Consider the following 13,924-nt stretch of genomic DNA (forward strand, 5'->3'; position numbering starts at 1 on the left):
CATAGGAGGCCTGACCCCCACCCCCAACCCCCACCCCGGTAAAGACTACAGCAAGCATGTCAAACTCAAAGGCTAACACGGGCCAAATAAATGAGGCATGTGGTCCCCAGGCCGTGAGTTTGACATGCTTGGACTAGAGGGAAGAGAGAACACAGGTGAAATTGGGTAAACAGTTTTAATGTGTAACAGTGTGTCAATTAGTGAAGACAAGACCCCCAAAAGCCCCAGCCCTTCTCCCATGGTGCCTTGGAACATCTGTGCCTGGACCAGTCCCATGCCTGTCCCAGCTCTGAGGCTCTTAACTTCCAGGGAAGGGTGGAAAAGGTAGGTGGATGGCTGAAGGCTCAGCTCCAAGAGTTCAGGGAGACAAACAGGCTAGTTGAATTTGGCCTTAGAAAAATCCATCTCTGGATGCTGATCCATGAACCTGGGAAGGGAAATAGGAAGATAGTGAAACACTGTCCCTCTCCCCTAAAGTTAGTCCCTTACTCCTAGCCTCCCATGTGAGGTCTAATCTCTTTAGAACCCTGAGCAACCTGGAGCCAGGCCAGGCAGGGTCTCTGAGGCTCATCTGAGCTCGAGGCTGGAAGCTGAGGTGCCAATATTGGTACTTTTCACCTGTAGATGGCAATGACCACCTATTACCTTCCTTCTTTCCTATCTTCAGGTGGCCTTGGCCTCAAAATTACCTCAGCAAATGATTAGGGTTGGCAAGCTAAGGCTATAAAGCCATAAACTTGGCAGCTCATTCTGGAAGGGGCAGGGCAGCTCCTGTGTCCTACTCAGTGACCCACTTGCAGTTGTCTCCCAGATCCAAGTCCCCCAAACCCCCATCTTTAAAGTGCTCACTTTTTCAGAATTTCCTGTTTCTTCTGCTCATCTGAGGTGGGCAGCCCCATGGACTTCTGTCTCTGGTCATACATCATCTTTTCCACCATGCTGCGCGTCTCACTGTCCAGGTCTGACAGCTGGGGGCAGGCAGCAGCAGGGACAGGTGAAGCTCTTGGGCCACCTGGGCCCCTCATCTCCCAGTTGAAGCTCCCCCAACCAACCAGGGCTCACCTTGGAGTTCTCGGGGTTGATCTTCTTGGTATTGATCTCAGGATCACTGGACACCAATCGGCTCCACCACTCCATCTTGTTGATCTGTGAGGAGACCCACCGGTCGCTCATTCTATAGCCTAGGAACCCCCACCAACCCTCTCCCACCCACATCCTACACTTAGGCCCAAAACGGGGCTATGCTGGGACCTGAGGTATAGAGGAGCAAGACTTCTCTCCTCCACAGCGGCTGGCATGGCTGAGAAAACTGACCCGATTACAGTCACAAATCAGAAGCAAAATAAAGCACAGAGGAAGATACCATCCAGGGTGAAGGGAGAAGTTACAGAGTGACAGCTAGCTGGGACAGTCAGTTTACCAGACTAAAAATTCAGGGAAGGACATTCCAGTTGAAAGGAAGAGCAAGGGTGACTGAGAGGCAGCCATGGTCCATCAGGTAGCCTGGGACAGGACTCATGTGCCATGGGGAGCTCTCCTCCGATGTTTGGCACTTTACAGAGACCATCTTCATTTACTGGTGTTTGTGTCCCATATCGCTTTTTGAGGGAAGGGGAGAACACAAGTGGTCCTGAGGGTTGTTTTCTACATTTTGTTCATTGTTGTCTCTCCAGTATATAGAACAGAGCCTGGCACATAGTAGGTGTTCAAGTGTTTGCTAAACTGAGTATCGACCTATGAACCAGGAGGTCGTGGTTCGATTCCCAGTTAGAGCACATGCCGAGGTTGTGGGCTCATTCCCCAGTATGGAGCATGCAGGAGGCAGCCAAACAATGATTCTCTCTCATCATTCATGTTTCTCTCTCTCCCTCTCCCTTCCTCTCTGAAATCAACAAAAAAATATATTTTTTAAAATGGGACAGCCCTAGCCAATTTGGCTCAGTGGATAGAGCATCGGTCTGCGGACCAAAGGGTCCCGGGTTCAGTTCGGGTCAAGGACAAGTACTTGGTTGCAGGCTCCTCCCCGGCCCAGGATGGTGCAAGAGGCAACCAATCGATGTTTCTCTCACATCGATGTTTCTCTCTGTCTTTCCCTCTCTCTTCTACTCTCCCTAAAAAAATCAATAGGAAAAATATTCTCAAGTGAGGATTAACAAAATAAATCGATTTAAAAAAAGGGGGGGGGGGACTGAATGAGCAGGAACCCTTCCCTCTTTCTTCATTAAGACGCAGGCCAGGAGCCTGGGTCTCTTCGCACCTTCTCTAGATGCACCGTCACCACCTTGCCGTCCTCAATGAGCCAGGAACTCTCCTCCACCTTGACCTCGTTGTAGAGCTCCCCATCAATGATCGCAGGCTGCCCCTTGAGCCCCACCCGGAGGTGCTTCCGCTGGATGTCCACCACTACATCCTTCCCCTTCAGCCGGAAGTTCACACGGAAGGGCACTGCCAGCTGCATGGGACAGAGACAGTCAGGAGGGGCCCCCGGCTGGCTCCCTCACCTCTGCCCTGACCCCGTCACTCACATCCAGCTCCGACAGGGTCTGGGTCCAGCGATAATTGGACAGGTCTGCCCCATTGCCAAGGTTGGGCTTCAGTTTCCCTTTGTCCTTCTCGTCCTCCTCCTCATCTTCCTCAGTCTCCTGCCCACAGTCGAAGTGCTCAGCTACTTACTTGACAGACACAGACTGAAACCCTCTGGGCCAGGCCCAGGACTGGCACTGGATATACAACCACAAAATGAAACAGACCTGTCCCTGCCTACTCCATGGCCCACTGGGAGCCATAGGTGAAACGTGCTTCTGATCTCTGAGAGGAGCTCAGACTGTTATAAGCATGTGATAAAGGACACAGCTGGGGGACCATGACAGTCAGAGATAAACCCATAGGACCCAGCTGGGGGTGTCAAGCCAAAGGACTTGGAAAGAAAGCCAAGCACAGAAAAACAAAAGGTCACAAGTGACCATGAGCAGGATTGTCCTAAAATAAAACCAGGCACGCCCAGTTGCTGTGGCTCTGTGGTCGAGCGTCGACCTATGAACCAGGAGGTCACAGTTCCATGCCTGGTGAGGGCACACGCCCGGGTTGCAGGCTCCATCCCCAGTGGGGGCATGGCGTGCAGGAGGCAGCCGTTGATGTTTCATCATTGATGTTTCTCTCTCTCTCTCTCCCTTCCTCTCTGAAATCAATAAAAACATTTAAAACAAATTTAAAAAATAAAATAAAACCAGGATGCCTAATGATCAACATCCTTTTTCACCTCAGAACCTCTGAAAAGCCAAATGAATGTCCCCAAAATCGTTTGCGAATCTGGATCTGAGTAAGTGGGAAAAGGTCTGAGGGGCTTGTTCCGCAGATGTGTCAGAGTGACCCCCCACAAAGGCCCAGGCTGGACCCCCATACCCCAGGCCACCCGAATGGCACCTGCACAGGCACTGACTGCCCTCTCTTGCTTTGGGGCTTTCTTGCAAAGGCTTAAAGCCAGTGTGTTTTGGGTATTTTAAACACAAACCCTTTGGTCCAGTATCTGTGAGTGAGATCTTGGAGTATGGGGAGGATCACAAAGCTGAGGGAAGGAGGGGAGGGGAGGCATCCTGGAGACAAGGTAAGGCTATAGCATCCCTGGAAGTTCCCAGCCCCTGGCTAGTCCCAAGCATTCCCAGTCCATCTCACCTGCTTCTCTGGTGAGCCAAGGCTGCCATTCTTGAGCTGGGCCTCATGATTCTCTGCATCCTTTTTCTATGGCAAAGGGCAGAGCAGTTGGCAAGAGGGTCCCCTCTTCCAGTGCCAATGGCTGAGGGCAGGGGAGGGAAGCCCACTCTTACCTGGTCAATCTCCAGCTGCAGCCTCTCTGCCTCCTCATCAGTCAGCTCCTTGATCTGAGGCCCAGAGCTCTCTGACTTGGCCTCCTTGGCCAGCCTAGCTGCCCGCTCCGCCTTCTCCTGCCGCTCAGTCTCCTGCCGACTTCTCTTTTCCCGCCGGGCCTTCTGTGCCAGCTGGTTGTGGTGGTTGAAGGTCTGTGTGATGAGCTAGGGACAGAAGTGAAAGCAATGAGCTATCAAGATAGGGACAGTAACCCAAAAGCACAGTCCCATCTCTATCTGTTGGGTGCCTAAGCACGGCACTGCACTTAGAACCCCAGTTTCCTCATCTAGAAAATGGGAAAATACGTATCTGACAGAGTTATAACAACAATATCTGCAAATACCTGGCTCAATAGACAGTGGCTACTTTAAGAAAACAAAACAGACTTGGCCTGGCTGGTGTGGCTCAATTGGCTAAGCATTGTCCTATGCACCAAAAGATCGAAGGTTCGATTCCTGATCAGGGCACATACCCAGGTTGTGGGTTCAATCACCAGTAGGGGTGCATATGGAAGGCAACCGATTGATGTTTCTCTCTCTCTCTCTCTCTCATCAATAAAAATGTATTTAAAAAAAAATTCTAACAACTAAGTATGGACACTAAAGTTGGACAACCTGGGTTCTAATCCTGGCTTTGACACACACTAGCTATTGTATTTTTAGCAAATTATTTAACCTCTAAGAGCTCCAAAACCTTCATCAGTGAGGGTGACTCCCACTGACAGGGTTGTTGTGCAGACGAAATGATCTGCTCTGGAAGTACTTCACTAGACAGTGAAGCTATTAGAACTCCAGACTCAACCCCTCTAAGAAGCCTTTCCTGAGCTCAGGCCCACTGACCCACTTGCTCGGACTGATCTCTCTTCCTTCTGCATACTGTCTCCAGGACACAGCCCCAGCTGTGCAGCACTCAGCACGGTGCCCAGGACTGCCACATTAGCAGAAGTCAGAGAGAGCTTTCTTTCTTTTTATATTTTTATTGACTTCAGAGAGAAAGGGAGAGGGAAACACCAATGATGAGAATCATTAATTGACTGCCTCTTGCATGCCCCCTACTGGGGATGGAGCCAGCAACCTGGCATGTGCCCTTGTCTGCAATTGAACCTGGGACCTTTTAGTCCGAAGGCCGGTGCTCTATCCACTGCGCCAAACCAGCTAGGGCGAGAGAGCTTTCTTGAGGGAAAAGGAGCCTCTTCCTCTCCTCAGCCTGCAAGCTATCCATTTCAAATCCCTCTTCCCACTATTCTTTCCTAGGATGTTTCCAACCCATAGCCTGCTAGCTGGCCTCCCTGCTGCCCAAGAGCTACCCCAATACTACTGCCACCTGTCACTGCCTGTCAGTGTGGCATTGGACAAGTGAACAACTTTGACATTTTCTAAGCCTGTTTCCTCACCTATCATGAGGTCAAATATGACCGACATTTTCTAGAGCCTGGCACAGACCTTGCCTGGATGAGGCTACCCAATGTCAGCTTTGAGGGCCTGGGAGAAGTACTTTCTCTGCAATAAAAATACAATAGGAGCGATGGCTCCACCTCAGTTATACTAGTAGCCCTCAAAGTATGGTTTCCTCAACCTGCAGCATCAGTATCATCCAGAATTTGTTAGAAAAACTAAATCTTAGCCCCCCTCCCCCCAAAAAATAATAATTTAAAAATAAATAAATCTTAGGCCCCACTCCAGACTTAATGAATCAGAAATTTTGGAGGTTGGCCCAGCAGCCTATATTTTTAACCAGCCTTCCTGGCTAATTCTCATATACACTGGAGAGTCACATCTGGATTTGAGTTCCTGGTCTACTTCTTTTACCTGTGTGACCCTGGGGAGCATCTTTCTCTGTGCTTCTATTTTAGTCTAAAACTGCTTTTTTGGCTCTGGCCACGTAGCTCAGCTTCGTCCCGATATGCCAAGATTGTGGGTTTGATCTCTGGTCAGCACACATATAAGAGTCAGCCAACAAATACATAAATAAGTGGAACAACAAATTCTCTCTCTCCCCCTTCCTCCCTCTCTAAAAATCAATCAATAAAAATTTAAAATAATAGCCCTGGCCGGTTTGGCTCAGTGGATAGAGCGTTGGCCTGCAGACTCAAGGGTCCCAGGTTCGATTCCGGTCAAGGGCATGTACCTTGGTTGCAGGCACATCCTCAGGAGGGGGCGTGCAGGAGGCAGCTGATGGATGTTTCTCTCTCATCAATGTTTCTAACTCTCTATCCCTCTCCCTTCCTCTCTGTAAAAAATCAATAAAGTATATTTAAAAAAAAAAATTTAAAATAATAAAATAAAAGTAGTCTTGCACAGCTGTTCTTTGCCTAGAATGTCCTTGTTCCTACTCCCAGGTCACCTGGCAAACTCCTACTCATCCTCCAGGACCAGTTCAAATGTTTCCTGAGTTTCACCTCTTCATCTTCGGCAGGCCCAGAAACATACTCAACTCTATGTTGACCCACACACCTGGAGGCCTCACAGGCCACCCACCACGTGATCAGGCCACCCACCACGTGATCAGTGGCCAATAAACTATCTTTCAAGAATCTCTGGGCCTGAGATGGAAGGATGAAGGGGTCTGCAAAAGCTGAAAGGACCTTGAAGTACTCCAGGTCACCAAAGTCACCCATGAGCTCCTGACCGAAGGCTCTGCCAAATGCTCTGTGACTCCTCATTCATTTGATGCCAATTCCTCTGACCACCCCCAAATTCCCAGCCCCATGCCATACTATATTAGCTCTGTACTCTACAAAGTTAAAAGGGCACTGGACCCCCCAAACCAACTGGGTTACTAAAATGGGGTATTCGAGAGAGAGAAATGAGCCACCTGAAGGCCATTTAATATAGTTAGTCATGAGACAATTACACCAGCAGAGGCTGTTCCACCACAGGGCCTTGATCCCAAGTCCCTAATCGGGGAGACCTTGAACTCAAGCCATTTGCTAACCAGTAGCCAAGGGTAGGCGGGAACAGGGTCCTGCCCTCTCCCAACCCCAGTGAACCATGTTACATCCCATCCGTCCTCTTCATTCCTAGCTGTGAGGTTAGGTGAGGGCAGAGCTGAACCACAGGGCAGAGTCAAGACCAATCACAGCAGCCTATGAAGCTGCCTCCCGGTCTCCTCCCACCATCTTTACCAGTCCCAGCCCCAAGCAGAGACCCTAGGGGTGTGTAGCCTACAGAGGTGCCAAGTGACAGGCTGTCACAGTGTGTGTGTGTGATGGGGGGAGGTCAGCGAGGGGGGCCAACACATCTGAAGATGACACACTCCTATTCTAGAACTTCATATAAATGGAATCTTACAATATGTTTCTTTTGTATGCTCATCTTCTTTTAAAAGGCTGATAATATTCCATTATACGTATATATGATGTTTTTGTTTATCCATTCATCTATCAATGGATGGTTGGGCTGCTTCCACTTGGTGGCTATTATGAACAGTTCTGCTATCAACAGAACTTTCTCCAAAGCCTTGCTTTCAATTCTTCTGGATATATTCCCAGAAGTGAGACTGCTGGATCATATATATAGTTCTAGTCTAATTTTTTGAGGAACTGACACACTGTTTTCCACAGCCACACCATTTTACACTCGCACCTATAGTGCACAGGCCTCCATCTCGCCACATCCTCACAAACCCTTGTTAGTTTGTGGGGTTTTTTGACGTAAGACATCCATCCTAATGGGTATGAGGTGGTGTCTTCTGGTTTTGATTTGCATTTCTCTGATAATTAGGAAAGTTGAGCATCTTGCATTAAAGTTTTTAAAGAGCTACAACAATTCACTTTTACCAGCAATGTCCAAAGAGCAGCCTTTTCCCACATCCTTACAAGCAATTTTTCAGGAAATTTTCGATAGGAAGAAAAGAGCATCTGTTTCTTTAACTTACATTTCCTTGACTACTGTGAATTTGAACATCTGTTCAAATGCTCTTTAGATTTGCTCTTCTTGTAATTGCCCATTTTTTGTTTATCCTTTTCTTGGCAATTTATAAGAGTTCCTGCATACTAAATCAGCTATTAAATTTTATCTGTCCTCTGCATTGCATTTTCCCAAATCTATTGTTTATCAGTTGACTTTATATGTCAACATCTCTTTTGCCATACAAGTTTTCAATCTTTGAAGAGACAAATACCTTTTCTTTCATAGCTTCTAGGTTTCTACTTGCAAGCCTTCCCCACACAAGATTATACATAGTTTCCCAGATTTCTTTACAAGACTCTGCTTGATCTGCACTTTATTATTACAGTTAAAGAGATGGAAAATTTTGTTTTTTTACAAATAGCCACTTGTAGCAGTATGACTCATTAAATCATCCTTTGCCTACAGAAATGAATTGCCCTATTAGACACATATTAAGCCCTCATATATGCTAGACTTTTCTAGGTTCTCTTTTCTGCTTCACTGGTATAGTTCTCTTTCTGTGCCCATACCATATTGATTTGATCATTATGGCTTTACTCAAATCTACAATCTCTTCTCCATAATTCCTAGCCTCCAAAGCTACAAAAACTAAAAGTGTTTCTGTACTTTTTGTAAGTTTGTGGCATGAAGGTATTTATAGTCTCTTATCTCCCACTTGGAATAAATACTGATAGACATTTCTCTGCAGAAATGTAAATGTGCCCTGGCTGGTTGTGGCTCAGTTGGTTGAGTGCACCAAGAGGTCACAGGTTTAATTCCTGGTCAGGGCACATGCCCTGGTTTCAGGCTCAATTCCCAGAAGGGGGCATGCAGGAGGCAGCTAATAAATGTTACTCTCTCCCTCTCTCTCTCAAATCAATAAAAACTTTAAAAAAAAAAAGAATTAATTTTAATGTGCTTGATACTGCTCCTGACCTCTGGATTGTATGAAATGTAGAATATACACTGTATTGCCTCCTAAAGTCTAAAGAATTCTAAATCCCCAAAGCATCAGGCCCCATACTTATTGAACAAATGAACGACTGCTGGTATTATAAGGTTGTTTGGCCCACAGAAAAAATGGGAGGTGCTAGTGCTAATACAAAAGAATTTTTGAGATAGAGCAGGTCCTATAGATCAGAGTCCACCTTTTCCCATTTTACAGATACGAAAATTTGACAAGAAAATTGGTGGGAAATCAACCAAACCACATAAGTAGGCCAAGAACCTGGGACTGCTAGCCCCACGTCTGCAAGATACATTATAGTGCGTTCTAGCTCCTGAGAGTCCTGAAGCTACACAAAAGGGTTTGCAAAATGTCTTCTTCTTGTTACTATGTCTCTTAAGTTTAAGTGAAAACAAGTATGGTTATAAAAATCATAGTTCATTGAAGGTGATACCATGATTTACCAAGCTTCAAAAATGTAATTACAGTGTGGACTCTCTCTGGAGCATGCCCACCTTTCTCCCCCTCCACCCCCCAGGCATTTCCTCTTACCTTTCTTTTAAAAAAATCCAACTGGGGGGAAAAAAAATATATCCTCACCTGAGAATATGTTTCTATTGGCTTTCTAGAGAGGAAGGGAAAGGGAGAGAGAAACATCAATTGGTTGCCTCCTGCACATGCCCCAACTGGGGTTCAAACCTGCAACTAGGTATGTGCCCTGATCAAGAGTCGAAACTGCGCCCTAGCCGGTCTAGCTCAGTAGATAGAGCGTCGACCTACGAACTGAAAGGTCCCAGGTGCGATTCTGGTCAAGTGCACATGCCCAGGTTGTGGGCTCGATCCCCAGTGGGGGACTTGCAGGAGGCAGCCGATCCATGATTCTCTCTCATCATTGTTGTTTCTATCTCTCTCTCCCTCCCTCTTCCTTCCTTTCTGAAATCAGTAAAAATATATTTTTTTTTTAAAAAGAAAAAGAAAAAGAAAGAAACTGCGACGTTCCAGTGCATGGGACAATGCTCCAATCTACTGAGCCACACCAGCCAGAGCTGCCTTTCTTTTCCCTAAACTATAAAGGCCCTTCTTTTGCCTCTGTAACTATTTCCTGAGCCCACGTAGCCTGGTTGGCTCACATCTTCCACAGCTCACTTCCTTTACCTCTGTGACTTTATAAACAAACTTTTGCTTGTAAAAAATAAATATAATTATAACCTAAGGAATCAGAAGGAAGTTCAAGGTCTTCGAACCTCTTACCACAAAATACAATTACCAAATCCTTGAACTTTGGGTCACAATCACTAGGAAGACTGGGATTGGTTGGCTTTGAGTTTTCCTATATTTCTGTCTTCTAAGCTCAGTTTCTAACATTTGCCCACTCTCATCTCCCACCAAGGTAATTAGATAAAACCTACACAGTGGAAAAGGAATCAGGAGGCATGGTGTCAGGGGCAGAAGGCAGTTTTACAACTGCTTTGGCTCTCCCGCAACTCCACTCAAGACTTTGGCTACCAAAGTGCCAAACACCCCAGAGCCAATTTCCTCATTTGTCAAGTGAGGATAGTAACACCTACCCCTTTGGAACTGCTAAAGGATCATGAGAAATAGGGGAGATTAAGCATCTGGCAGGAAGAAGGGCTTCAATAAATGAAGCTGGCTTCCCTTCCCTGACTCTTTGCTCTTGGCATTTTACTTCTGCTCAAGTTGTTATTGTGTTGAAGGAAGTCCAGGTGAGCTTTTCTTCTGAATAAACAGAACTACCAAGGGAACAGCAGCACCCAATACTCACCTTCTCTGCCATCCCCTCTTCTCCTCCAACGAAAAAGTCTGTTTTGCGTCGTAAGAAGCTGAAGAAAGTGTTCACAAGCTGAAAGACAGAAGAAGACTGGAGCTATGGAGATGTCCAACTGGGAGCACGGCAACTGCACAGAAATCAACTTCCTTAGTCTACGAGGGAACTTAGAGTTTGACTATTTCATCCCTGAGCCTCTCAACTGGGAAATCCTCCCAAACAGGCCTAACCTTAGTCACTTCTGCCAGAAAGCCCAACTTAACCTTACCCATATCACGTGAAAGGCAGATTCTCACTTCTCGTGTGTATGTGTGCGCCTGTTTCACATTCCTATGGCCCTAGAGGCAGCCTAAGGATAGGGAGGACTCCTCCTGCATACAGGGCTTAAAAAGCCTGGAGACTTGGCTTTGGGTGGTGAACACACAATACAATATACAGATGATGTATGATAGAACTGTACACTTGAAACCTATATAATTTTATTAACCAATGTCACCCCAATAATCCACTTCCTCTGTGCCCTGGCGTCACAGGTGCAGCACGGCAGCCGCGTCTGTGGTGCTGCAGGTCCAGCACCTGCAGGGCAGCTGGGTATGAGTTTTAAGCAAGAAATAAAGTGGTCTTGCCCTAGCCAGTTTGGTTCAGTGGATAGAGTGTCGACCTGTGGACTGAAGGGGCTTGGGTTTGATTCCAGTTAAGGGCACATGTCCGGGTTGCAGGCTTGATCCCCAGTGTGGGGCATGCAGAAGGCAGCCAATCAATGATTCTCTCCCATCATTGATGTTTCTCTCTCCCTCTCTCTTCCTGATATCAATAATTTTTTTTTTAATGAAAGAAACTGGTCTTGTTATACAGCAGTAATCCTCAAGATGTGGTCCAGAGATCTCAGAACCCAGAGAGACATTAATTTGTCTTTTTCATCTCATTTCCTCATCAGTGTATATACTGTGGAGTTTTCCAGAGGCTACATGACATGTGATATTGCAAGACTGAATGAAGAAGCAGACATGAGAATCCAGCAAAATCTGTTTTCGATTAAACCAAACATTAGAGATTTAGCCCCCAAAAGTAAAATAATGCTTCTCGCTAAATTTGTTTTAGAAACAGTTGTTTTTCATAAAGAATATGTTCTTAACATTAGCATCAATGAGTTTACTAGTATTGGTATTATTTTTTTCCAATGAATTAATAAACAAGTTAAAAAAAAAAAAAGCCTGGGGCTAGCTTTCCTCTCCCAAGAGTAAATAGCCCAAGTACAGTGGCAACCGCTGAGTTATTAGGGCAAAGCCAGAACGAGGGGAGCAAATGAAGCCACTTCATAGAAGGTTAAGACCAACAAACTCTGGCTGGGGCACCAGTGTAGCAAGTGACTAAGAGCATGGGTTTGAGTAGCAGATTCGCATATATTAGGTCTGTGACCTTGGGGAAGTTTCTTAAGTCTGAAACAGAAATAGCAGCAGGACCTATTTGTAGGTACCTTGTAAGGATCAAATGAGATGTTGGAGGTGAGGGCCTTAACAGTGCCTGGCCTGGAGCAAGAGCCCTGCTGCTACAGTAACTCACAAATAGGCACCACAAACCAGGGCTTATTCTGTCTACATCCCCAATGCCTGGCACCAAATCTGGCTGAGTACATGCTTAGTAAAACTTTTGCTGAGTGAAAAATCGAGTGGTGACCTAGGGTGAGCACATATAAGCCCTTTTATTTGCCCAAATGAATGATTCCAAATCTGATGCTACAACTTAATTTAATGGTTTCAACTCCTGCTTCCAGACACTTTAAATTCATTCAAAAATGAGTTCAGACCCAAATTCAGTTTTGTGTCAACAACTTAGGGGGGAGGAGGGAGAGAACCTTTTCATACTTGCAAATTGGTAACTCTCTTCCCACCTCAGAGGGCTTATGAGTCTTTGGTCACCATGGGCACCTGGGTGCAAGATGGGAATGGAAAGCTCAGTGAAAACTTGTCCCAGTGAGACAGAGAATCAGCAACGAACTGTAGAAAGCACACGGGCCTACTGGTCCCTTTAGGTCAGGAATCTGTTGGATAATCTTGAGCAAGTTCTCTTGGTCTCTTCTCTTTTTTATTTTTAATATATTTTATTGATTTTTTTACAGAGAGCATGCATTTGAACATCACTTTCACCATATACTGCAATTTGAATTTTGGTAGGTATTTAACCCTTCTAACCTCAGTCCTTCACCTCTAAAATGGACATAACATCCACTTAGAGGGCTGTTTTAAGAAATAATTGGAATAAAACATGTGAAACATATTAAAAACCATGGTGCATAGTCAAAGATCAAGGGATATTTACTATCTCCAGTCTCTTGGGAAGAAGGGGAGACGTCCTTGTTTTGTCTTTTCCCATTGCTTTTAGTAGTTATTTATAAGGGCCTCTTACCCCCATCAAATTTATCCCTATTCCATTCTTTATTTTCCTCCCCTTAACTAACTTTGGTTTACCCCTCACCCCAGGGCTTCAAACCCGCAACCCTTGAATCCACAGGTCAGTGCTCTATCCACTGAGCCAAACCGGTTAGGGCTCTTGGTCTCTTCACAGAACGAGAGTTCTGGATGGATCTTAATGGGCTTTTCTACCGCTAACTTTCCATGTTTCTGGTCCAAAATATCCAACTCCAGAAGCAATTCTAGTTGGTCCATACTGTTCATACACTAAACAAAATAACTGTGTGCAATTTTGTGTGGTCACTAGGTATGAATTATACTTTTGAAAAGCTCTAGTAAGCTCCATCAGGCCCAGGTCCCAAACCAATGAGTGTCTGACACACATCAATCATTCAACAAATTTCACTTCTAGACACCACTCTCCTACAAAGATCCAGAAAATAGGGATTCAAAACTCTTTTTACGAACACAAAGAAACTGAGGCTTGGAGACATGTAAGGGTCCCAAGTAGGAGTGGTGGAAATCAATTGTGAATCCAGGCCTTTAATTCCCCATTCAAGGACTAAAAAAAAAAAAACACGTGTTAACATCACCCCGCCCCCCTAACCCTACCCCACACACATTCCTCGGCTCGCTCCAAGTCGGTGGCTGCAAATCTCAACTTTTTGGAATGGTTCTTGGGGTGTTCTTTGCAGGCAGCCATCAGAGAAGAAACGTGGCCCTAAGAATGTGTGAGACTTGGCGGAGGGGAATCGCCCGGCTCTGGGGGTTTTCCAGGGCCGCCGGAGTTGCTAAGATAGGAACTACTGAGCAGGGCCCGGGACTGATGCGAAGGGGACTACACATTAGGCGGGGAGACCGGACCGGAAGCTGAGGCGCGGGGAGAATGTGGGGAGGGGGGAGCCCTGAAGCCCGGAAGGCCCCAGCGTGAATCTCGGCCCCTCAAGACGGAGAAAGGCTGAGGGAGCCTGGCTAGGGCCGCCGGAGTGGGCGGGCGCCGATAAAGCAGGCCCGGCCGAGGCCGCGG

The 13,924-nt window shown here is 46.3% G+C and overlaps 1 protein-coding gene across 1 annotated transcript; it reads right to left on the reverse strand.

The window, feature by feature from the left end:
• Positions 1 to 156: 156 nt before the first annotated feature.
• Positions 157 to 10,586, reverse strand: NUDC (nudC nuclear distribution protein). Its single transcript, XM_006777485.2, has 8 exons — positions 10,484 to 10,586; positions 3,825 to 4,028; positions 3,673 to 3,738; positions 2,526 to 2,642; positions 2,258 to 2,452; positions 1,063 to 1,146; positions 850 to 968; positions 157 to 427 (listed from the first exon to the last, which is right to left on the reverse strand). The coding sequence occupies exons 1-8, from the start codon at positions 10,493 to 10,495 to the stop codon at positions 376 to 378; spliced, it is 849 nt and encodes a 282-aa protein (XP_006777548.1). The 5' UTR covers positions 10,496 to 10,586; the 3' UTR covers positions 157 to 375.
• Positions 10,587 to 13,924: the final 3,338 nt, after the last annotated feature.

Source organism: Myotis davidii, unplaced genomic scaffold (genome assembly GCF_000327345.1).
Source record: "Myotis davidii unplaced genomic scaffold, ASM32734v1 scaffold149, whole genome shotgun sequence".
Lineage (NCBI taxonomy): Eukaryota > Metazoa > Chordata > Mammalia > Chiroptera > Vespertilionidae > Myotis > Myotis davidii.

Excerpts from the sequence above, each read along its gene's own strand:
- NUDC (XM_006777485.2), bottom strand. Across the intron at positions 3,739-3,824 it reads TGCAGCTGGAGATTGACCAG|AAAAAGGATGCAGAGAATCA; the intron begins GTAAGAGTGGGC and ends CCTTTGCCATAG. Across the intron at positions 428-849 it reads AAACAGGAAATTCTGAAAAA|GTTCATGGATCAGCATCCAG; the intron begins GTGAGCACTTTA and ends TTCCCTTCCCAG.